This window comes from Littorina saxatilis, linkage group LG17 (assembly GCF_037325665.1).
Source record: "Littorina saxatilis isolate snail1 linkage group LG17, US_GU_Lsax_2.0, whole genome shotgun sequence".
Taxonomy (NCBI): domain Eukaryota; kingdom Metazoa; phylum Mollusca; class Gastropoda; order Littorinimorpha; family Littorinidae; genus Littorina; species Littorina saxatilis.
In genome coordinates, this window is record NC_090261.1 from 53,721,381 (window position 1) to 53,747,301 (window position 25,921).

General features: G+C 40.9%; 3 protein-coding genes across 4 annotated transcripts in view; 2 read left to right on the forward strand and 1 right to left on the reverse strand.

Moving 5' to 3' along the window:
* Window positions 1-2,371, forward strand: part of LOC138953978 (U3 small nucleolar RNA-associated protein 25 homolog) — a 50,431-nt gene extending 48,060 nt beyond the window's left edge. Inside the window, exon 20 of the mRNA XM_070326005.1 lies at window positions 489-2,371. Coding sequence (XP_070182106.1) covers window positions 489-738 — 250 coding nt within the window. The 3' untranslated portion in view covers window positions 739-2,371. The remainder of the gene's footprint in view (window positions 1-488) is intronic.
* Window positions 2,372-8,065: 5,694 nt separating this feature from the next.
* Window positions 8,066-13,143, forward strand: LOC138953979 (GTP-binding protein 10-like). Its single transcript, XM_070326006.1, has 2 exons — window positions 8,066-8,366; window positions 9,463-13,143. Exon 2 carries the CDS (start codon window positions 9,881-9,883, stop codon window positions 11,132-11,134), a length of 1,254 nt encoding a protein of 417 aa, XP_070182107.1. The 5' UTR covers window positions 8,066-8,366; window positions 9,463-9,880; the 3' UTR covers window positions 11,135-13,143.
* Window positions 13,144-13,590: 447 nt separating this feature from the next.
* On the reverse strand, window positions 13,591-20,938 carry LOC138953956 (protein FAM133-like). Of its 2 annotated transcripts, none has more exons than XM_070325973.1 (6): window positions 20,730-20,938; window positions 19,000-19,212; window positions 18,539-18,585; window positions 17,695-17,751; window positions 16,887-17,003; window positions 13,591-13,642 (listed from the first exon to the last, which is right to left on the reverse strand). In XM_070325973.1, exons 1-6 carry the CDS (start codon window positions 20,773-20,775, stop codon window positions 13,592-13,594), a joined length of 531 nt encoding a protein of 176 aa, XP_070182074.1. In that variant the 5' UTR covers window positions 20,776-20,938; the 3' UTR covers window position 13,591. The 2 variants fall into 2 exon arrangements, with proteins under 2 accessions (XP_070182074.1, XP_070182073.1); XM_070325972.1 differs by having other exon boundaries at window positions 19,000-19,215; window positions 20,730-20,936.
* Window positions 20,939-25,921: the final 4,983 nt, after the last annotated feature.

Sequence of the window (25,921 nt, forward strand, 5' to 3'; positions counted from 1 at the left end):
GTATCGGTGAGTACAGAATTCTTTTGTTTTTCAACTTAATACAATTTTGATTTTCAGTGCTGAGGACAAAGATTATACATGTATCTACAATGGTTGTTCTGATATGGTATATATAATATAATTGTAAAAAGAAGGAAAGAAAGGAAAAAGGAAAGACAGGAATAAGGAAGTAAAGAAAGCAGAAAGAGACAAACAAAGTAAGAGAAAAATCTTGAGTCATTTGTCAGTCATTTAGCTATGATCCATTGTCATTGCTATGTTCCTCACTTATTCTGTACGATTATAATTAATACCACGGCAGATTAATCCCTTTTGTTTTGCCTGACCACACGATAAATGATGCAGGCTGTTTTGGCCAACATAAGGCATCGAGCATATTGCAACATTAATCTGTACACAAGAAAGACAAGAAAGAAGAGAACAGAGAAAGCTTGTTTCAGTTTTGGGCTTGAGTGAACCTTACAGCTTACTGGGTTTTTTTGTTGTAGATTCAAGCTGCGAGGACCCAAGCACATCATCTTCTACGAGCTTCCCCAGTACCCTCACTTCTACTCGGAGATGTGCAACATGCTTGAGGAACCTGGACGCGTGTACGCTGGAAACACGCTGACTTGCACTGTTCTCTACACGCGCTTCGATGCCCTCAAGCTGAGAGAGGTTGTCGGAACAAAGAGAGCCGACAGAATGATCGCTTCAGAGAAACCTGTTCACATGCTCGTTTCTGGTGACACTTCTTGATGAGTTATGGATTTGGGCTGGAAATGTGGGACTGTTCCGTGCACACGTTTTGAGGTTCTCAAACTGAGAGGTTGTCGGAACAAAGAGAGCCAAACATAATGATTGCTTCAGATTCAGAGAAACCTGTTCACATGCGCGTTTCAGGTGACACTTCTTAATGAGTTATAGATTTGGGCTGGAAAGGTGGGATTGTTCCGTACACACGTTTGAGGCTGTCAAACAGAGAGGTTGTTGGTACAAAGAGAGCCGACAGAATGATCGCTTCAGAGAAACCTGTTCACATGCTCGTTTCAGGTGACACTTCTTGATGAATGCTGTGGATTTTGGCTGAAATTTGGGACAACGAGACGAAAAAGGATCGCTTTCGAGAAAATTGCTTACATGCGTGTCTCTAGTGACTCTTCTTGATGACTGTTGTGGATTTGGGCTGGAATGCGAGAATGAAAGTTTGTATTGGCGGAGTGATTGCTTCAAAGAAGTTGATAGTGCATGATGTCTGGTGACGCAATTAAAAGAACCTCATCATCGGTGAAACAAAACTGAGAGTAATATGAACATTCATGTTTTTTGAATGATTGTATGGGATGAATCTAAGCACTGGTTTATTTATGCTAATTCCAGATGTGGTACGTGTGCAGAGATAAGTGGGAATGTTCTAGCTGTGAGTACAGATGCCAGGAAATCTGGTCACAGGTGTGTTTGTGGTGATGTAAGCTTGGGATTTGCTTGATGGTAGCCAAACAAATTCCAGAAGAGAAAATCACTGACATTTTTTTCTTGTGATACTATATTTATCATAGTTTGTACTAGCTAGTGGATGTCCTTGAATAAAATCATAAATGGATACAGATGAGAGTATATGTGATGATAATACCAGATGAATTGGTTTATTTGTTTCTTTTAAATGCTTTTCAGGTGGACTCTGAAGTGTGGGTTGGTAAGGCCAAAAAAAAAAAAAGGTCTGTTTACGGTAACCCGACCGACCCTAGTTTTTTCGCGCGACCCTAGACTTTTTTTTGGCATTTGGGAAAAAAAAAAAGAAATCTTGTTTTTTTGGCAAAATAACGTAAAAAAAAAAAAAAAAAATCCCGACCTACCGACCCTATTTTTTTTGGCCTATGTTACCGTAAACAGACCTATTTTTTTTTTTTGGCCTAAATTCTTTGTCTGCAGACTATTTTTTTCTGAATACACTCTTCCTCAAGAGGTTGTTGCTTGTGATGCTAGCTGAGGAATTAAAATTGATAACGAGAGGCGTTGTGTGCTGGACATGTTTGACCTGATCAAGTGGTTATGCATTGCAACAAATCCTTTTACATGTTTATTTTTTAATGCTTGTTGAGGAAGAGGAAATGGACTTGTACAGTTGAAGTCTATATTTATGGAGGTTTTAAAATGTGATGAAGTGATACATGCTGCAGCTGAGTTTGGGATGATTGACATCTCAATCGTTTTGTCATAGGTGGCATAAAAAAGTAATCTCATGCAAGTTTTTAAACCTGCTGCAGATTGTACTTATTTTGTATGTTTCGTTGTTAGAAAAACTGTCATTAGTTTTATGTTTAGTGCTGCCAGCTTAAAATTGTGCATAAAAATGTGGTCAAAACAAAAATAAAGAATGCCTGAAAAGTTACTTTGATGTATTGAGGTTTGTTTAACCCTTTCGCTGCCAATCAAAACTTACTTATAAATGTGCATTCCTGATTGCCTGGGAATTTTGGAGTTCGGGGTGTAATAATTCACAAAAAATTCTAGCTCCAAACTGGCAGTAGGTAGGTAAGTAAAACCTATGTTATTTTTAAAGGAAATTGAACCAAGAATCTGTTTGTAGTGTCTAAACATGGAAATAATAATTAGTTTGGCTTATAATGATGTTTAAATATGAACTTTTGAAAAATCAGTCCGGCGCATCTTCCGGTGCCTGTGGATCAAACACAGGTGGCTGTTTTGCTTGCTCCAAGAAAGGATCATAATCACTGTCATCTACCTGTTTCCAACGAATCGTCCGAAAGAAGATCTCCCCCTTCCCCTGTCAGTATCCATAATCATTTGCACCGCCTGTAGCGTCAGTCCGTCTTTGTTTTTCCCTACTAGGGCCCGGTCGACTGTCACCGTTAGCCATTTTGACGAGTCGAGCTTTCTCTCCCCTTTCCTGCCCGCCAAGGCCGAAAATAGCCTTCAAACCTAAAACCGCGTCACCATTTATGTTTATTCATGAGAATGAGGTATCCTACCAAGCCATTGGCTGCTATTTGTGTGTCAGCAGTGACGTAGCATTTCTGGAAAATTCCTGAACGGAGAAGACGGGTTTACCCGTCCTAAGGCGCTGCGGCTGCACAAACGCATGACGGGTATACCCGTCCTAAGGCAGTCAAGGGGTTAAACAATGACGGAAGAGTGTGAACGCTTAAATTGTTTGCATGTAAACTTTAGGACAAAGAACATCAACAAGTAGTCATGAATACAACCAACACAAGAGAGGCTCTGCTTTTTAGTTTAATGGTCACTTAACATTTAAACAGAAGCAAAATGCATACATCTTTCACGCAAGTATTTATATACACAACAACATAAACTTCGATGAATTAATGTCATGAATGTACTGTCTGTCTGAATGCAATCATGCACATACATAGATATAAAACGAAAGGCATCCACAAAGTGCTACAGACACGCTTTCCCAGTAATGAATGTACAGTATGTTTCTTCAGGAACACTGAAGCCACATATTAAAACATCAACAAATAAAGCCAAAATACTGGCAAACAAGAACCACTGCATGCCCTGTAAATTGATTTATAACAAATACTCTTATCCAAGATAATACTATTAATAGGATGGTAACAGTGGTATGATACATTGTATTTAAAAATGTGTAATTTAATTTTCAAAATATTTTAACCTTCACCATGCTTTGTGGGTCGTGGACAAACCAGAGCCTCACAAAATCGTCTTTATCTCTGAAACTATTTGGAGTTTTTGATTGAGACTTCATGTAATCTCCAATCACCATACGACTACCATTGCCCAACTTTCAAAAGATTATCTTTGAAACCAAACAAATAAATGATGACGTAATTTGAACTACACAGTCCGGATGATGTGGGTCGTGGACGACACATATGGAATTACGTTGAATCCGTCTTAACCGGTGAAGGTTAATGTTTGAGCACATGGATTGAATGTTATGACCTACTGCATTCTTTCTTTATTTGGTGTTTAACGTCATTTTCAACCACGAAGGTTATATCGCGACATAAGGGACTGGGTGGCCGAGTGGTAACGCACTTGCGCTCGGAAGCGAGAGGTTGCGAGTTCGACCCTGGGTCAGGGCGTTAGCAATTTTCTCCCCCCTTTCCTAACCTAGGTGGTGGGTTCAAGTGCTAGTCTTTCGGATGAGAGATGAGGTCCCTTCGTGTACACTACATTGGGGTGTGCACGTTAAAGATCCCACGATTGACAAAAGGGTCTTTCCTGGCAAAATTGTATTGGCATAGATAAAAATGTCCACCAAAATACCCGTGTGACTTGGAATAATAGGCCGTGAAAAGTAGGATATGCGCCGAAATGGCTGCGATCTGCTGGCCGATGTGAATGCGTGATGTATTGTGTAAAAAAAATTCCATCTCACACGGCATAAATAAATCCCTGCGCCTTGAATATGTGCGCAATATAAATTGCATAAAAAAAAATATGAAAAAAATAAATCCCTGCGCTTAGAACTGTACCCACGGAATACGCGCGATATAAGCCTCATATTGATTGATTGATTGAAAGGGGGGGAGATGGTATAGAGCCACTTGTTAATTGTTTCTTGTTCACAAAAGCACTAATCAAAAAATTGCTCCAGGGGCTTGCAACGTAGTACAATATATTACCTTACTGGGAGAATGCAAGTTTCCAGTACAAAGGACTTAACATTTCTTACATACTGCTTGACTAAAATCTGTACAAACATTGACTATATTCTATACAAGAAACACTTAACAAGGGTAAAAGGAGAAACAGAATCCGTTAGTCGCCTCTTACGACATGCTGGGGAGCATCGGGTAAATTCTTCCCCTGAACCCGCGGGAGGTATGACCTACTGCAATTGAAAATACAATTTTCAGGTGCTTGAACGGTTCATTTAAGTTCTCATTTCAGACAGAAGAATTCTGCATAAATATATCAGTATTACATGACACATCAACTGAACTACAGAACTACCTGACAGAACTTACATACTTTCATTGCTCTTCTATGACTTCATGCACACGAACCACACATTTCTTTCTATCTTAGATTTGTGTTCTAACGCTTATTAACTTCTCACTATATTCACATAAATTGGTCCATAATGTCTTTTTCTTTTACATTTTTATCAATCATTTTACATCCAATCAAGTTAGAGCAATACAAATTTAAACAAGAAGAGCAAACGCTCGATCGAGTCACTTTCGCAGTTCTGAATATTATATGAGGCATCAGATGGACAGGAAGAAATTGCTATTCACAACACAATGAGTCACGTTCACATAAAATTTGAGCCCGGTCACTTTTATAGTTTCCGAGAAAAGCCCAACGTTAAGTTGTGTGTTGCCGAACAGAAAAGGCTAGTTATCTCCCTTGTTTTTCTGATAACATTCGTAAAAGGCTACAGATGTAAATACTTTGATGTAAAGAATAATCCTACAAAGTTTCAATCACATCCGATGAACTTTGTCAAAGATATAAAATGTCTAATTTTTCCTTTGACGCTGACCTGTGACCTTGAAAAAGGTCAAAGGTCAACGAAACCATCGTTAAAGTGTAGAGGTCATTGGAGGTCACGACTAAACAAAATATGAGCCCGATCGCTTTGATAGTTTCCGAGAAAAGTCCAACGTTAAGGTGGTGTCTACGGACGGCCGGCCGGACGGCCGGACGGACAGACTAACACTGACCGATTACATAGAGTCACTTTTTCTCAAGTGACTCAAAAAACCAAACAAACTGACTTTCACTTTAGCCTTGCACCATCTGTCCAGCTTTTGCCATTTCTTCGTTAAACTTATCAACGAACGCTGGGTCCCTCCCTGCCAGCCATGTCATTAGAATATTCCGTTCCTTGTCTGTCCACTCCGTGAACCAGTCACCCATCAGTTTTAACTGACACTGGAAAATGCTCGGAGGTCCATCACAAACATTGAGTGAATGCATGGCGTCAAAAAGGGTGTCCACATTTTGGGGTATCGCTCTGTCCAGGAGGAATTTTAGAAATTCCTGCTTCTGGTATGGACTCCAGCCTTGGAACCAGTGTAGTACACACTGCTGTTCTTTCTCCACGTTGTTGGTGGACATTCCCAAGATGGTAGAGTTTGCGTTGACACGGGCTCCCGCAGAAGAGCTGAGGGACGGCACACCTTGGAATGCCATGGACCTGTAGCTTGAGCAAGTTATCACTGCATCTGTAGTGTCCAGTCTTTTTTACTGCACATCACTGCAACAAAACATGCAAACAAAATGAACTAAACGGAAATTTTTTTACCAAGCAAGAAAATGAAATTTGCTCCCATCCCCAAATGTTCCTGCGATAGCATACGTGTAATATTGAGATGAGACTTCATTTTCTGCTGACTCTTACGAGTCTTAGTCTTACCCCATACATGAACGTGCAAATAATATACAGATCATAAATATTTATGCCCAGTACATGTACAGTATGAGGAAAGTTGGATGCACTTTCTCATGGTGGAAAGGTGGCATATATGCTAACTTGATCTGTACAAATGACAATGCTACCAGAAACTCTGTCTGGGTCAGTGTGTGTATGTGTGACTGTGTGTGTGCATATGTTCTGCGCGAACTTAGAATCCGGTTTCATTCTAGAATGGACCGGGTCCAGGTTGGAATTCTAACCCTGCGCAAGTACAGTGGTGCCATTCTAGAATGAAACCCTTGAATAAAGGGGGCCGTAATGTTTGTAGGTAAGACAGAGTTGTCTTCCCTTGAATTATCTCCACCTGCACCTTCCCTTTGATAAAATGGGGCTGATTTGTCTACCCCTGAAAAAAATCCTTTGGCGATCTTGCGATGTCATGTCATGTCAAGAAAGTTGACACTCCTGAGTACGCAATAAACAAAGGCAGACCATAGCAAGGGGGACTATCAGGGCGGTATTGTTTGCAGGGCAGTTGTTTTTGTGATGAGAACCGGTTGCGGCCGCTTGCAATGTCAGCGCTGTCTCCCTCTCGGAAATGTCCGGTTTTTTGACAATTTTGTTGACAGACAGACAGACAGACGGTCAGACCGACTAACCGACAGACAGACCAACAGAAGGACAGAGTGAGTTATAGAGCTGTTGTCACAGGTTTAAAAAAAAGTTGACATTATATCTTCACAATTCAGAAGACCAACTTCATGTATATGAATAAGATTAAAAGTTACAAGCGAGATCGGCAAAACACTGTCAGTCCGGAAATTTCCGTTCGTAGCGATCAGTGCTGAGTGTCTCTCAAAATCGTAATCACTTTCAGAACATCACAATCCCAATTCACGATGTCTTTGAGTAAAGTGTAAAAAACCCGAGAAAAAAACCCAACCAAACACACAAAAAACAAAAACAAACAGAAAATCCACATTTGTGGCTTTGGCTGTGTGATAGTCTAACTGAAATGACTATTCCAACTTGGACCCAAATTCCAACCTTGCGCACGGCCGATTCTAGAATGGACCAGCAACAAGGGTTTCATTCTAGAATGGCACCCCTGTACTTGCGCAGGGTTAGAATTCCAACCTGGACCCGGTCCATTCTAGAATGAAACCGGATTCTAAGTTCGCGCAGAACACATACATGCATAAGTTTGTGAGGTGTAGCCTACATAGAAACTGTACTGCCGATTTACCACACCCTCTGAAAACAAAACCCCACCAGAGCAACATAAAAGTTACAACTGTGAATTTGAACTGGGACACCTTTGCGATTCTCAAATAAGAATAAGTTGGTGCTTCTCATCTTTACATTCTCTTTGTATAGAAGTGTCTACAATACATGCATTCATGAGTACAATTTTTAGCGTTAAAACTGGACACATCAGACATCTTGAACTTCTGTTTGCCCGTGCGCATGGAGAATGACCCTTCCATGAAATTATCACCTCAGGAAAGAATTGCAACTTAGTACACATTTCATAACATAGCCAGGTAATTAATGCGATGAAAACACAGCCCAGACAGAACAAATGTTCTGCAGACATACCTTCTGAGAAATAACAGCTAGAGAGGTTGCAATCCTTTGCTGTGCATTGGAGTTATCTTCCCCATGGGGAGTCAATTATCAATTGTTATGCATGTAAAATTACTCGTATTAATCACAAAGTATGTCTTCTCCTAAATTAAGCGTACATATATGTTCTAATATTAGAATTAAACTCAGTTTCTAGCGTATGTTAAACCGAAAGAGTCGGGAAAACAACTATAAGTAATGAAACCTCCCCATTGTTATAGAATACAGAGAGTGCTCTCCCTTGATTTGAGCAGACACATTACCCCGTGTGGACAAAATGTCACAGGCTGCTCTTAAAGGCGTCGTGTGGACGGGTGTCATCGTCGCTACAGGGTATGGCCTGATGAAAGCGTTTACGCCCTCGGAAAGCTACATAAACGAAGTAAGCTCCAGATCTATGTGCAACCTGAATTGCTAATTGTCATGTTCGTGACCTCTGGCTTCGAAGTTCTCGACTCGTAATACTACTAGGGTCATTCCAGAGCTGGGTACCAGCGGAAACTCAAACTGTGTTACGGTAGTGATCTATATGATATCGGGTATAAATGACAGAAAGAGAGAATCTACTTTTTTGCATCCTGAACATGATGGTATGAACATGAAATTGATTGATATGAATTATTCTTATTAATTATTTCAGGTCACAAATTATAAGGCCTAAAAAAAAAATAGGTGTGGTTACGGTAACCCGACCTACCCTATTTTTGGGGGCCGACCCTATAACTTTTTATTACATTTGTCAAAAAAATACACACAAAAACAAGTAAACGAGTGCAGAAAACGCAATGAAAGCGAAAGCGCCCGAGTCGCACACTTATTTCCCTGTCAAGTAGGTTTAATTTGTACACATTAGAAAAAAAAGTTAAAAAAAAAAAAAGTGATTGCCTACCTTCCTACCCTATTTTTTTTGGCTATGTTACCGTAACCACACCTATTATTTTTTTGGGCCTAACTGCTCTAGAGAGCAGACACTAAGTGCGTGAATCTTCAGGAAAGCTAAGTTATTTAAAAAAAAAAGAAGAATCAGCGTACAATTTTTCGTAGTATGATCACCCACAGCTTTCATCCTTTGCGCTTCTGAGCCTTGTTGCATGTATGGCTACGCTGAACTACTTTTATTTGACTGAATGAATCAGTACAGTTTTGCACAAAAAAGCTTCGAAACATTGACCAAACAAGTTCTGAAAATAACTCTGAGGGCAGATGCTGGTCAATTTTAGTCTGTAACCTATAGTATAGATCTATAAGATATATCATGTGCATGAGGACAAGTTCTTGCCCGAGAAAGAGTAAACTTTGTTAATGTTAAATAAACTGTAGACTGAGACACAGGCTGGGATACATGTCTCACTGAAGTCATTAATTGTTATGTATTAACAGTCAAAGAAAATTATCAGAGATGAATACATTTCTTGTGTGTTGCTGGTGTGTGTTTCACTTTCATTCATCATTGTCATTTCTGTTCTTTTCACTTTCAGCAACTACGACTCAAAGACCAGGGGGAACGGAGACAAAAGAACAAAGATTTGATGGCTATATTGAAAAAGAATGCAGGCATAGAGGAGACGGACACTAACAAGAAATGAAATAACAGCATGGTTTTCCATGTAATCTTACAACTTAGAAGTGTTACACAAGCGGAGTGAGAACTTCATCATGATTGATTAAAAGTGTGTGCTTGGACTCAGGGACCTGTAGCTTTTCATTGTAAATGATTAAGATGTATAAGTGATCATAATGTATGTATGTTCAGTGGCTGAAAGGATTGTGAGAACATCATTGTAGTTCAGCAACTTTCACCTTGAATTATCACTAGTTTAAACTTGCAACTGTGCTGTCTTCACCTTTCTCTTTTTGTTTAAAGCCAAGATAACGCTGATAAGAAAGACATCAACTATGGCCCGAGCTTGTCTGCAAGTCAAGGGATTCATGCCATGTCAGTATATTTTAGGTCATCAGAAGCGATTCATGGGGTCTTTTCGACGGACAGACACACCTGAAAAGAGCAACGCTAAGTCTGTACCCAACAAAAAGAAGTCATTCATCGATTCTCTCCGAATATATGCTCGGGGTGGTGCCGGAGGGCAAGGCCTGGTTAAGTTTGGTGGCATCGGGGGAGATGGAGGTAACGTCGTTGTCGTGGCTAAAGACAAGCAAACGCTGATTAACGTGTACCAGAAATGTCCAACACGACGCTTTGTGGCAGGGAATGGGGCAAACAGCACCAAGTTTTGCCTGTGTGGAGACAAGGGGACGGATATGGAGATTTTTGTTCCACCAGGTGTGGAGCTAGTCACAGATGAGGGCCAGGTCCTCGGAGACTTGAACAAGGAAGGAGACAGAGCCATTGCTGCGTATGGAGGGAAGGGAGGCAACCCGGACAACCAGTTCATCGGTCGTCGTGGGGATGCTAGGTCTGTGCGTCTGGACCTGAAAGTGATCGCTGACGTAGGGCTCGTAGGGTTCCCTAATGCAGGGAAGTCAACATTCCTCAAGGCAGTGTCCAGAGCAAAACCCAAGATCGCCAGTTATCCCTTCACAACAATCCGTCCTCAGATCGGCATCGCAGAGTTTCCAGACTTCAGAAAGATTTCCGTCGCTGATCTGCCAGGGTTGATTGAAGGGGCTCATGCCAACTTTGGGATGGGTCACAGATTTTTGAAGCACGTTGAACGCACAAAGCTGCTGCTGTTTGTGGTGGATGTGAACGGATTCCAGCTTGCACAGGGCTATCCATCACGCACAGCTTTCCAAACAGTGCTCTTGCTGAACAAAGAACTGGAGCTGTACAGACCAGACCTGTTAAGCAAACCTGCGTTACTGGTGGTGAACAAAATGGACACAGACCTAGATCATCATCTTACAGAGGAAGTGATGTCAAACTTGGAAAGTCTACCGGTTTCCATGGAAACTGTTGTGGAAGAAATGCGGCCTGAGACCCTCATTAAGTTTGATGATATATTGACTATGTCTGCAAAGAATCGCGAGAACACTGACCTTGTGATGAAGAGGGTTCGAGCTCTGCTTGACCAGTATGCAGACAAACAGCTAGCAGAGCAGCAGAAGGAAAAAGCCATGATGCCATTTGATGAAGGTATGGATGGCATTTTCGAAAAGGATAGAGAACATGCTAAACAAAAGCTTGCTTGAATCTATATGTACTGCATGAGAACATATAGTCTCTGTTGGCTGACCATGAGCAAATTATGTTTTCCCAAGAACTTGTGTTACATGTATCTGTTGAGTTGTATTACAATCATGTCATAAATGGACAATGTATGGAAATAACCCTGTGGGGTTATTATGGGGTGTGGAAGAGTTGCTTTTCCTTGAAAACACTGACGCAAATTTGGCCGCTGACAGCGTGAGTTCGTCCCCACGTTCGGCGAGAGATTTATTTCTCAGAGTCAACTTTGTGTGCAGACTCTCCTCGGTGTCCGAACACCCCCGTGTACACGCAAGCACAAGACCAAGTGCGCACAAAAAAGATCCTGTAATCCATGTCAGAGTTCGGTGGGTTATAGAAACACGAAAATACCCAGCATGCTTCCTTCGAAAGCGGCGTATGGCTGCCTAAATGGCGGGGTAAAAACGGTCATACACGTAAAAGCCGTGGGAGTTTCAGCCCATGAACAAACAAACAAACAAACTGACGCAAATAAGCTCCTGTGACTCTGAAGTCCAGCGATCGACTCGCATCCCAGTGAAAATGAGCGTTGATCTATCTATGTTTTCTGCAATGTTTGTTCAATACATCGCTCTTTTTGTTTGAAAGTATTAACCCTTACACTGGTGCAATTCTGTAACATATGTTACATAGCCACTGGTGAATCAACAGAGAGAAAAATAACAAAAAACGGTCATGTAGGTTTTCGCATCCATGGGAGGTAATCGGAACTGACCAAACAGACTGAGCCAGTAGCGCGACATGTCGTGACAACCAGGTGACAGTATATGTCAAGTAGCGCGACATATGTCGCGACAACCAGCCTAAGGGTTAGCAAGGGAACTGACTATTCGATGCCGATGCCATTATGTGCCTCAGTGCACAGATTACTGACCATGAATGTTGACATGCTGCTCATTAGTGTTTGGTCTACAATGACACCTGTGTGGTGTTTTTGTTTTGGCCTCAGTGCTATCAAGGGAAAGCAACCTTTCCATAAACCAGTAAAAACATGACAGTTCTTCTACTGTATAACCAGCAGAGAAAAGAGGTCATGAACATGATTAAATGCTTCTCTAGCATCATCTGTGCAGAAGAACCATTACCTGTTACTGAATTTCAGAAAGGAAGAGCATAAGATTAATGATTTTTGTTTGAGTTTAGGTCTGTACAGAGTTACGTGTAATTCAGAATGTCGACACTACTGAATCATGCTGTAGACTAAGGAAGTGGGGTATATATTGTATATTTTGGTGAATTTTGAATGCAGAAAAATCGCTAGATAACATTTGTTGTTTGTGTGTGTGTGTGTGTGTGTGTAATAGGTCCAACGGGCAACACATCTTTCTTTCTTTATTTGGTGTTTAACGTCGTTTTCAACCGTTCAAGGTTATATCGCGACGGGGAAAGGGGGGCAACACATTTTTATGCATGAAATGCTTGTTGCTCTTGCCTTACTATTTTCCAGGCATGGGAATTGAAAAAGTAAAAAAGGCTGAAAATTTGTAAGTAATAGCAAAGTCGACGGCGCGAAGCGCCTAGCCGTGCTAGGGGGGTTTGGGGGCATTTTGGGCGGAATTTTTTTTTCTCCAAAGAACCCAACTGGTGTAATTTGGTGTCATCTTAGCTCCAAGTTTGCCATTATATTCAGTTTTTAGAACCATTTTTGCCTCCCCTATTTATTTTTTCGGCGGACATTTTTGCTTTTTCGGCGGGGAAAAAAAAATGAGCGGAAATTTGCCTTTCGGCGGACAATTCCCATGCCTGATTTTCATTTGTGTGACAATGATTGTATGAAAGTTTGGAGAGTGTGTCATTGTGAATGCTTCAAATGTTGAGGAATGGATGGATTTCATTTGCACTATAAGTAATAACATGTATGCTAATGAGTGACACTGTGAAACTGTAAACATAAAGCTAATTAAATGCACTTCTACTTGATTCATATAGAAACTGTGGTAAAGATGGCTCATAAATGATGATTTGTATATCATACCCGTTTGTTTGTTTGCAAGGATGTGAGAATCTATCAAAGTCACACACACACACACCAGTGTCTTAATACATTCTGTAAGGTAGGATTGCATTTGATTCTGTGTGTGTGCATGTGTGGTGTTGACTAAACTTGCTGTGTGTGTGTGCATGTGTGGTGTTGACTAAACTTGCTGTGTGTGTGTGCGCACATGTCAAAAGCAGAAAAGCTCATCCAGGTGACACTCTGCTTAAAGGCAATTGCATGCATGGATTTTTATGAACAATGCATTTACAATATTTTCTTTCACAGCCTCCATACATACACATTTACACATGATTGTATATTGTGACAACAACAGATTTTGCTGGTAACATTTTTGGTTTATTTTCAAACAGTTCTGCAATAACATTGACAAAGCACAGAAATGTACACACATATGCAACGATGATGCACAACAAGAAAATCTTTACATTGTTGAATTCAGAAACTGCAGTACCTTCTTTCTGTTCTTGTCTCTCTGAAAAAAAAGAACAGCTTCATTAAATGAACGACCTCTGCAATGGCCTATATATGCCAAACATCTGAATGAACTGTCGAAAGAATAAACATTCCCACAAAAAAAGCCACAGATGATAAAAAACAATAATACTGATACAGTGGAACCCCCCTTTTAAGACCCCCCAATTTAAGACTCCCTCCCTTTCAAGACCTTGTTTTCTCAGACTTTCTGTTCATAGCCTCTGTAAAATTACCCCCATTTAAAGACTCCCTCCTTTTTAAGACCTGATTTTCTCAGATTTGTGGAGGTCTTAAAAGGGGGGTTCCACTGTATAACTATAAGCTGACAGGATAAAAAAACAAATCGCGTAAGGCGATAATACAATATTTAGTCAAGTAGCTGTCGAACTCACAGAATGAAACTGAACGCAACGCAACGCAGCAAGACCGTATACTCGTAGCATCGTCACTCCACCGCCCGTGGCAAAGGCAGTGCCCGTGGAATTGACAAGAAGAGCGGGGTATTCGTTGCGCTGAGAAGGATAACACGCTTTTCTGTACCTCTCTTCGTTTTAACTTTCTGAGCGTGTTTTTAATCCAAACATATCATATCTATATATTTTTGGTATCAGGAACCGACAAGGAATAAGATGAAAGTGTTTTTAAATTGATTTCAAAAAAAAATTTTTGATAATAATTTTTATATATTTAATTTTCAGAGCTTGTTTTTAATCCGAATATAACATATTTATATGTTTTTGGAATCAGCAAATGATGGAGAATAAGATAAACGTAAATTTGGATCGTTTTATAAATTTTTTTGTTTTTTTTACAATTTTCAGATTTTTAATGACCAAAGTCATTAATTAATTTTTAAGCCACCAAGCTGAAATGCAATACCGAAGTCCGGGCTTCGTCGAAGATTACTTGACCAAAATTTCAACCAATTTGGTTGAAAAATGAGGGCGTGACAGTGCCGCCTCAACTTTCACGAAAAGCCGGATATGACGTCATCAAAGACATTTATCAAAAAAATGAAAAAAACGTTCGGGGATTTCATACCCAGGAACTCTCATGTAAAATTTCATAAAGATCGGTCCAGTAGTTTAGTCTGAATCGCTCTACACACACACACACACAGACAGACAGACAGACAGACAGACGCACATACACCACGACCCTCGTTTCGATTCCCCCTCGATGTTAAAATATTTAGTCAAAACTTGACTAAATATAAAAAGGGTCCATAATAAAACAAAGACTGAAATTGTGTTGTAAAGCATGCTTTGATAACATGAGTGATAAAGTATCTCTGAGACTATTAGAGTTTTTGCTTGAAACTGTAATCCTTACATATCAATTATCATAGGACCTTCCTTCTAACCACTTCTCTTGCAAACCTTTATGATGGTAGACCTACAGATTAACTGAAATATAATTTGAACTACATAGTCCAGCTAGTGTACAACACACATAGAATTTGTACAAGAACTTCATGATGTTTATTACTATTACTAATACTATACTCAACAAAGAAACAGTAAATTGTTATCCCTATTCGGACGGCGTGGGTCGTGTACAACCCATACTTTTAACATTCTTTCTTTATTTGGTGTTTAACGTCGTTTTCAACCACGAAGGTTATATCGCGACGGGGAAAGGGGGGAGATGGGATAGAGCCACTTGTCAATTGTTTCTTGTTCACAAAAGCACTAATCAAATATTTGCTCCAGGGGCTTGCAACGTAGAATGCAAGTTTCCAGTACAAAGGACTTAACATTTCTTACATACTGCTTGACTAAAATCTTTACAAAAATTGACTATATTCTATACAAGAAACACTTAACAAGGGTAAAAAGAGAAACAGAATCCGTTAGTCGCCTCTTACGACATGCTGGGGAGCATCGGGTAAATTCTTCCCCCGAACCCGCGGGGGGTATACTTTTAAAGGCACAGTAAGCCTCCCGTAAACCATCACAGATACGGTCAGGCTTTTACACACAGTAAAAACACCCTTCCATTTGAACGCTCACCAAACGGGAACATCCTAGGTGGCCTATGTAAAGAGCGAGCAATTTTCAAAGAATTTATTTTTGCGTGGTTTATCTTACCCCTGAGCCATCGTGAACCCGTGTGATCCAGTTTCCCTTTTTCACAATGTAGTCGTCAGTTAGTCATTTGAATGCGACTCGATGTGAGCTTATTTACAATAGCACGTTTTTATGCACGAAACAAACGGCTGTGGTTCACAAGAACTCTAGCGATGGCTTTTGACTGTTGAGAGGAACGGTGATATGCACTGATAAACCGTCGTCTGCTACGACCCTTGCGTGACCTTGCTTCCGGGCTTTTCTTTTTTCAAAGTTTCACAACTTCGAATTGTACTGATCTTGTCTTGATGAAAAAAGAATTCTTTTATGATTAAAGAATGTTTGTGTAAGAAGCTGTCAATTTATTATTTAGATTTTAAAAGTTAAGGTCTAGCGCAAAAACGCACCACGGTCCAAAAACATTTTGATAATCATCGATTCACGGCTATCGCCAGTTTACATCGATAGAATGAGACCCGAAGGGAAGTAACTCATGTTTGACCTGAATTCAGGATGGGTCCAAAAAGTGTTCGAGACAATCTGCAAAATTAATTCTTTAAAAATTGCTCGCTCTTTACGTAGGTCACCTAGGATGTTCCCGTTTGGTGAGCGTTCACATGGAAGGGTGTTTGTACTGTGTGTAAAAGCCTGACAGTATCTGTGATGGTTTACGGGAGGCTTACTGTCCGGGCGTGATTTCCGATATCATAACAGCTGTCCAGCACCAAAACGAGGCGCCATTGTTGTTGGACCAAGTCCACGAAAATAAATTCTTTGAAAATTTCTCACGCTCGACAGAAAGCAGCCAGGATGTTCCCGTTTGGTGAGCGTTCAAATGGAAGTATGCTTGTACTGTATGTAGACGCTCGGGGAGCTCTGTGATGGTTTACGGGAGGCTTACTGTGCCTTTAACATGGATTCTTTCTTTTGAGATAAAGATACTTAAGGGAGGCTCTGGGTCAAAGACGTTGTTGAAAACACGGTGAAGGCGAAGCAGTGAGTTTCACACTAAGCACAAAGTTTTAACAGCTAATTTCAAAGCAATTGGTTGTATCAGAACAAAAACAGTTTTGTTTTGTTCTGCGAGGAGCAAAAGAAAACCAAAATATATGCCCAAGGGTAAATTTATTAAAATTATCAAATGAGGCAATTAATTTTGTTCACAGAACCTACCTCCTTGTCAGCTTTTGATTTCTTGATCTTTCGATGAAGTTTTTTGCCTGAGATGGCGCTCCGTTGTGGATCACTGCTGTCACTATCGCTACCTTGTTTACTTGACTGGTTCCAGTACTGTAAACAAAGCAGTACATTTCCGTGTGACTGAACATTTAACAGATTCTTCTTTTATTTACTTGTATAAGTACATGCCCATATCACAATCTACTCTCTGTTTGTAAGTAAATGTACTTGCAAGTGAACAAACAAAAAAACAAAAACAAAATTCCACTGCTTTCAGCACAGAACCTGCCAATCACTACGTTCTTTGAAGTCCTTGTATTCTCTTATGAGTGCCATGCTCTTTTTTTCAAACATACCACACACCAGGGCCGGACCCAGGGGGAGGTTCCAGGGGTTCCGGAACCCCACCCCTGGAAAAAGCATGTACCTTGCTTTGAGTGTCTGTGATTGGTTTGTTTTTTTTAAAATAAATTTTGTGTGTCTCTAACACATTTTATTCAATGTGAAATCCGATGAGAAAAAGGTACCCCCCCCCCCCCCCCCACCAACTCACACTGACAGGCCTTAACCCTCAAAACAAGGCCCAGAATGCACCAGATTGCACAGATTTTAACCGTTTTTCAAACATTTTCCGGGGGAGCATGCCCCCGGACCCCCCTAGTTCGCGCGCCTGTTCGCTGATTTGCCCCCCCAAAAAAGGAGGAACCCCCCCTTACAACTCATTTGGTCCGGCCCTGCACACCCCCCCCCCCCCACACACACACACACTCAGAAAATATTCATCAAGCTTTCATGCACATACCTTTGAAAGCTTAACAGGCACATTATCTTTCCCTCTCTTGTGGGACCTGCGGGATTTCTGCATGGGTGAAGTGAACCATTGGCCCAGGTCAAGGTCATTGGTTCAGGACAAGATCATTTCGAGGTCACCCATGAGGTAATGATGATGTCATAGTCGTGGAGAACAAGGAGACGGCATTGGCATGTGGATGTCCATGGATCGGTTTTGTCGAGGTTATCCATTGTTGTTATGAAGTCGGTCACACGTCCATTTTTCAAGTTTATCCAGCAACATCAGCCGGTAAGCGGAAACGCAAAACACCTTGGTTAGCATGAGATGCAAAGATGAAGCTAGACACTTAATTCAAGACAAAAACATCTAAATGGAAAAAGAAATCAAAAACCGCCTGTAAAAAGTGAAAAGTAAATATAAACAATAAAACGTCATGAAAATCTCAGAAACATAATGAAGAAATACTACAAATAAACACATAGACATGTATACATAATACATTTAAAATTATAAATGAGCTAAGGCAAGGTAAATGTAATTTTATGTAGTCCTGTGAGTGTGAGGTTTCATTATTGAAATTTGGGTTGCTTTCTCATGCAGGTAAATCACTAAATGGGGATTTTCGGCCACTGAGGAAAGTCTGCGCAAAACTGACTATAGGAAATTAATCCCTTGCTGAACCTGGGGTTTGCACCCATGCAGACAATGACAAGCTTGTTTCAAAGCCAGCACACTACCGACTGACCTATTTCCTTGTCCCTCGATAAAATGATAATAAAAGAAGTATTCAATATCATGGTGTAATTTTAATAAGTAGTAGACTAGGACATCTTTAATTACAAGTGTGAAATACCTTATGTTTATGCTTCTTCTCCTTCTTTGTTTTCTTCTTCCTTTGATCTGCAATAAACAAGAACTTTCCATGTAGATTTAACTGCAGAACTTCAGCAAGCAGAATGTATCAAAACTATGCGAATATATTAAGTACTATAAGTATACTACATGTATTACAATCATGCAAAACTACCCAACCAAAACAGCATACTGTAATGCACTAGCTGATGTGTAAACCAGCGCAACATTTAAAATCAAACCAAAGGCAATGATACAGCGATTCATTTTTGATGAAAAATGAATCGCCCAATTCATTCTGTAACTGTAAGGACAGGCCACTTCTTGGTGTTGCTTCAACAGCTCTGTGTACTTGTAGCTCTAGTTAAAAAAAATAAATATGTTCACCTTAATGTTACTGTTCCATGCACAAACAAGTAGACAGCTATGAGGAAATGTAAACAGAGAGGCAGGCAGATGTACCTGGTGATGAGCTCCTGCTACTAGAACTAGTACTGCTGCTGTCGCTTGATGTGTCTCTACTTCGACGTTTTCTCTTGGCTTTGTGAGAGCTACGATCCTCACGACTGTGCCGACGTTTGTGACGAACATCAGAATCTGAACTGGAATCACTGGAATCTGATGATGATGAAGACGATGATGATGAGGCGTCCCTTTGATGTGATCTCTTTCGTCCTTCTGCCATGTACATAAATTTGAAACACATAAAGGTAAGTAGGATTTTATATGTCAATAAAAAGCTGTGTAGTTTGTGATAAAATTTTACACCAGATCATATATATATATATATATATCAGTGATGTACATTTTAGTCGGTCTCCGGTCTCTGACCGATCCAATTTCCCCAGGACCTATAGCTTTAACCCCAGCAGGACACAGGTCCGATTAACCTACACAAGAAGTGGTCAAGGGTCCGATCGTTTTTGACAATGAAGCGGACATGCGGACTGTTCAATTTTCAAGAGGAAAGCTTGTTTCGGTTTTGCCAAGCGAAAGTAAACACTGCGTGAGGAAAGCTGGTTTCGGTTGTGCCAAGCGAAAGTATGCACTGCGTGTGACCAGTTTGTTGAGTGAATGAGGCACCATATGGGATCTGATTCTTTGAATTAATTTATCCTCAAGTTGGATCAAGAAGAAAAAAAGAAAACCGAACCCATATGGTGCCTCGAGTGCATTCATTGGCTCAGCAATAAATCGTTTAAACCAATGGGAACCACCCGTGCATGTTCGCACATGCGCAAGGCATTACTTTTCGGCAAAATATCCGGAAAAACCGTTCAGTGCACAGAACTTGGTGTGTACGGCTCGAAGAAACCGATTGTGTGTCAAAACCCAGGACATGAAAGCAAAACTTGAGGGACCCGCAGAACGGTCAGATGCCTACCTGAAAAACATTGTCGACAGATGGGCAGTGAAAAAAACCCGACAACTGTTCAAATAACTGAAATGTGATTCAATCCTTTGAGTATCTAGTCATGACAGTCGCGGAAGGTGGAAGAATTTAAACTGAAAAATCTGTTTAAATGCGGTTTTACGAGTCGTGTTTTTGTCCTATTGAAATTGCAATCTCAGGACACTGTGTCCTATTGATTTTCAGTCTTCAGGACAAATGTCCTAAAGGCTGCTAGAAAAATGTACATCACTGTATATATATGTGAACTTTGTAATAAAAATAGTTCAGTTGGTTTACGACAAATGTGTATGCCACGTGGCCCACAAAGCATCCCAACAGTGTATCCCAACCTCTAAACTTGAGTTGGCTGTTAACCTCATTCAAGATATATATAATTAATAAAACTTGAAAGTAATTTCATAGGCTTTATTTAGCCTGATATTCAGTAATTCACTGAAGTTGGATGGGGTACAAAACCCCTTGTAGTGGTACTGGTAGTGGTAGTAGTAATTTTTTCAGTTTGTGTTACAGTAACTAAGAATGCAAACTTCATGACCTTCAATTATTTATTTGTTCATTTATTACTTCGATTTGATATATATTTGTAGTGGCTGATCGGGTGACAGTCATTCACGGTCATTGTGATTGTGTCAACCCGAAGTGAAACACTTGAAGTTGTACCACAGGCGGAAGGTATCGTTCACTGGGCCACTACTTCCATAGTCTTTCTATGGAAGTAGTGGTCCAGTGAACGATACCTTCCGCCTGTGGTTGTACCAAAGAAAGACAAAAGCGGTACCTTTTCTCTCAGATGTGCTTCGCACGCGGTCCCTGTCAGCTGGCATATTTTTCGAGTAGTCTAGTTCCGTCGTACAATTAATTTGATGATTAGCTGTTCAATATTGCATCGAACAGCTCACCAAAGTTTAACACGATTGATACGTACTCGAGAAACTGTGAACACATTCCCACTACTTTGTCAAGGGAAGCAACTCTTGTTGCAAGTTCCGGTCGGGTCAACAGGGGACATTACTCTTCAAAGGACAAAGTGTCTTGAAGAAGCGGTTTGCTCCCTTGGATCGTGCTCTTGATATAGTCACTCTTCGTTCTCAGTTGCGGCTCTTGCAAGATCAAAATCGCAGTGGTCAGGAGGTACTGAAGACAAGAAAATTGGAAAATTAAAATCAACATGGCCGAAGCAATGTTTTCATAAAAGAAGCGGTATTGTACGGGCACATGTTGAATTTGGGTTACATGTGTTGCAGAGTATTTGAAAATACGTAGGCATAAAAACTGACATGCAAAGAAGAGTGATAAGTCCCTGTTGTGAATATAGTCAAGTGGATAAATTGATTACTTATGTATCACACTAGTTTGACTGCTACAGCAGTCCCTCTCATGAACAGACACCCCAGGGCCAGTGCAAACCTGTCCGTACATTGCAGACGGTCACGTGGCCGGAGAGGCCCCCCCCCCCCCCCTCACACACACTCAGACACACTGACGGACTGAGTGAGTCTTTGCTACGTGTGAACGAGCTCTACTTGTCCTAAAACAATAAGTTCAAACTACTACAACTTATAACTGAAAGGAAAAAAACTGTCCTGTAAAAATGACGTTCAGAAAAAGAGAGATAAAAGAAATCCTCAAATTCCTGAGGATACAGGCACCCCATGAAAGCAGCCACGAACATACTCACAGAGGCACACATGCTTGTGCAGATACTTTGCAAAAATATGAATTGAAAACCTGCATGTCGTAATTTTATTTTTTGTTTTTTTTATCAAGTTGAATGCTTCAGGCAGTGACTTTTCCCTGTCCAGTTTCCTCTTTCGTCTCTCTTACCCCTCTCTTACCCACTCCCCCCCCCCCTTCCCGTCCACTCCATTTACCCAGCCCCGACAGCACAAACTTTTAATCTGCAAGGCAGAGTACACATTTTCTATAAGGAAGACTACTCCTCTTCAATTATATCCAGAGATTTTCCAGCCGTCTCCACCATAAGCCAAGTGGTCGAGTCTTACACCCCCATTCCACACAACCGTTCTAGGTCCCGTTCTCGTACCGACCAAGGATTGGTGCGGGCACGGGAGGGATCGGGAGATAACCGCAATGGAACGTAAATGATCGTTAATGGAACTGCTTTGAATGGTAGGGTCGGTAGGGACGGTTGAGTTTGGGCTGCATGTTCAAATTTTTAGCCGTTCCCCTCCCGATCAGAATGAACAGTAATCCGGGAACCTCAACCCATCGGTAACGGAACGCTTGGATCGTTAAAAGGAACTTAAAACAACGGCAACACAACGGTAGCGCTCTCACACACTGAGTTGTCATACCCACATTCCACACATCCGTTCTAGGTCCCGTTCACGTACCGACCAAGGACGGCTGCCACTATGGTCAGACGCTGCTGAAAGAAGTCAGTTTCGGAGTTTTGCCGACTGCCGATCCACAACTCACTACACCCGCCTCCATGTAACAGTATCTCTTTATAAGTATTCTATGCATAACGTGAAGCTGGATTATATATATAAAAAAAACCCACCAGTAAATAAGAATAAAATAAAAACGCCTTTCTTTAAAAATTCAAAAACGTGATCACGTCAGACAACGTTTCCAAAATCCGTTCAGGTATGCTCATATCTTCAGCTTTTTAGCCTCGAATTATGCCAAAGAAAACTTCCCCCGTGCGCTCGACAATAGCACCTATTAATTGCCCGCGACTGCGTCTGTTTAACTTTCTCGCAGCGCGGCCACTTTTGGTGCATTTAGGAGGTATAATTTCACACATTTACTGGGCTATCGGGGTTCTATTCTGGCCTTTGCCACACCCTAGCCGAGAAAGCAAATTACGGCCCTTTGTGCTGTGTGTTTGCTCCCGTGGTGGACACCGGTTTGTTTGAACTGAGAACGGCGGCAAATCGCTATAGAAATATGGTACTAATGCTGGTGTAATGCTGCTATTATATACGGTATATCTCTCTGATATCAGAATAAACCACCTTTACAAGGCAACCTCTGTGAAAATTCCGTTTCGTCTCCGATTCGTTAGTTCAGTTTGTTCAAGTGGAGACGAGGGCTGCGTCGCGCATGTTCATTTAATTTTTCTTTTTATTCATCTAGCTAGTTAGTAAGTTATAGAGTCAGTTAGTGACTCATATACGCATAAAAACAGCAAAACACGTCCATTCTTAGCGCGATTACTCGTCAATTGCCAACTATAGACATTCAATTTTCCTTCTATTTTTTGTCCACAGGCACGGGGGTATAGGAACTGGAAAATCCCTCCAAAGAATGCCAAAATCGTCACTGACGCTTCTGCGAATAAACCTATTGATAGAGAAGAAGGATGTATTTGCACAGAGCGACGGTAATGTATTGTGGTCGTAACCTTTTGCCTTAAGTCAACAGCGGCGGTCCCTGCAATGTGTGCATGATCACGTTCCAATCCTCCTTCTATCCTCTTGATCCCTTCCTATCGTTCATTCCTCCTCCTCCGTCTCTTTCTTCCTCCATCCTACCCTCCCTTCGATCATTCTTCCCGGCCTTCCGCGCGCCCAGCGCTTTTGGTTTGTGCTTAACAAAATCTTCTTCTGGGCCAATCCCACTCTCATTTTCTCTGTCCCTACTTTGAGACTTTTCGGTCCGTCCGCTCTCCGCCCCCTTCCACCCCAAGCTCTTCTGCTCTATGCCCCCCCCCCCCCCCCGCCGCCCCCTACCATTCAGTTTGTTCCTCTTGTCCCCCTCCTGCATCCTTTCCCCATTTCCTAATTTCTCCGACCGAATTTTTCCATCCACCAGTTGTATCATGATTTTTTTTTACAATTCTTTTTTTTTTTTAACCGTTTCTCCCCTCCCTCCTCCCCTTTTCTCTGTCCCTCCTCCTCCCTCCACCATCATCCAACACTTCGCTGGTAAAGCTTCCCACGCTGTGTTTTTCTTCTGATCCAGTATTGAGTATGACATAAGAAAATGTTGCAAGAACACTTTCTGTAATTTAATGATGTCAAAAGTACGAGGGTAAAACTAAAAGGTAAGTGAACACAATCACAATGGCTTCAACATGGAGGCATGCATGAATCTGAATCTTCGTAGTTGTGTTTTTTTCGTAAACAAACCAACAAACAACAACAACAACAACAACAACAACAACAACAACAACAACAACAACAACAACAACAACAACAACAACAACAACAACAACAACAACAACAACAAGAAACCACACGTGATTAGTTTTCTATTTAGATCATTTCACTTCATTTTGATTTATACTTTATCTTCTCATTGCTGTAAACTTCGGGTTGCTTCCTCCCAGCAGAAAGCATGCGCAGTAGCAGCACTCGGCAAGATTCGTGCTGCCCAGGTGAGGAGTGTTAGTTAGTTAGTTAGCTGTTGTTTTTCGGGTCCAGCGGACCATACTAGGCCAAATCAGGACCCGGTGAGGAGTGTGCGCGTTAAGGTGCACCAGCCAACTGCACTTCTGGCAACATGTCCAAGCTTGGTATTAATTTTTACGTGCGACGGTGGTGGTACAGGGATACCCTCTCTGTGTCATAATAATAGTAGTAATGATAATAATAATAATAATAATAATAATAATAATAATAATAATAATAATAATAATAATAATAATAATAATAATTAGACATTTTTAAGTGCCTAACCTATGGCTCTAGGCCCTTTACAAAAGAACATATACAGAATAGAACACATAGGCTACCTCCTCCTCCTTTTAAACGGAGACAGACAGTATTCTCTAGATTTGAACAGGAATATTTTTTCCACAGTACACTTGCTCGTTGAACGTTCAGGCCGCTTTGGGCAAACCACAATCAAAGCTCCACAAGCCGGACAACAACTTTAATTTCTGCACATCTCCTACCCATCCCTCTTCTTTTATTCCTCTTCTTCCCCTCCTTCCTTCCTTTTTCTGTCTTTCTTTATCATGATTATGCAACGTTTATTATGTTATTGATAGATTTGGTTTATTTAGACGAATTGTTCAGCCGTTACCGCCTTACGTTGTACTGTCCATGCTGTTACCTGTGTATTTTGTACACATGTCATGATTGTAACTTTTGTTAAAATAAACTTATGTTTAAACCAATAGAACATATAAATGTACACCCTACATAAAACAATTAACCATACGGACAAAAATCACCACATGTACTGTTCACACAATATTGATATATGCTATACACACAATATATACACACATACCCAGCGAACACTTTCAACAATCATGCCAACTTTGTGGGAGAGGAGTACGTACGTGCAGAAATGGAATGGAAAAGATATTAGGCCGGAATGGTGTAGTATTGTGTGAAAAATAAAGTTTTCAACTGTTGTTTGAAAGAGCTGAGAGAGGTGCGGTGTCTGACAGAGAGAGGAAGAGAGTTCCAGAGTGGTGGTGCAGTCATCAGTCACATAAAGTTGATCCGTGTCTGCCCCGGTGTAACACGAGAAAATTACTCCCACGAGATTTTTACTCCGGAGTAAACATTTCGTACGAAAAAGTTACTCCCTTTACGAAAAAAGCACTCCCCCATTTCACGAGAAAATGACTCCCCAAGACAGGTGAGTTCCGAGTAAACATCTCGTACAAAAATGTTACTCCCCTGACGAATAAATAACGAATAAATTACTTCACCCAAACACAAGCAATTTAACTTCCCATGCCAGGTGTACGAAATTTTTACTCCCTTGTCCTCTGTTAGTCTTGGTGGTGGAAGGGGTGGAAGGAAGGTAGCGCGACATTGGTGTGCGCGAATCACTTATTGGCATTATCCCTTCGCCCGCATCACAATTTTGCGTACGAGATTTTTACTGGAAGTAAAAAAAAATGGGGAGTAAAAATTTCGTGGAGGGAGTAATTTTTTCGTGCCTTGGGGAGTTCTTTTCTCGTACGAAAAGTGTACTCGGAGTAAGAATTTCGTACGAAAAATTTACTCCGGAGTAAATTTTTCGTGGAGTAAAAATTTCGTG

Bases quoted from the DNA above. Each gene is read 5' to 3' on its own strand.
- LOC138953956 (XM_070325972.1), bottom strand. From the start codon at position 20,775: ATGCCAGCTGACAGGGACCGCGTGCGAAGCACATCTGAGAGAAAAG. The intron at 17,004-17,694 runs GTATGTGCATGA...CTTTGTTTACAG, and splicing joins TGCCTGTTAAGCTTTCAAAG to TACTGGAACCAGTCAAGTAA. The intron at 13,643-16,886 runs GTAGGTTCTGTG...CTTTTTTTTCAG, and splicing joins AATCAAAAGCTGACAAGGAG to AGAGACAAGAACAGAAAGAA.
- LOC138953979 (XM_070326006.1), top strand. From the start codon at position 9,881: ATGGCCCGAGCTTGTCTGCAAGTCAAGGGATTCATGCCATGTCAGTAT.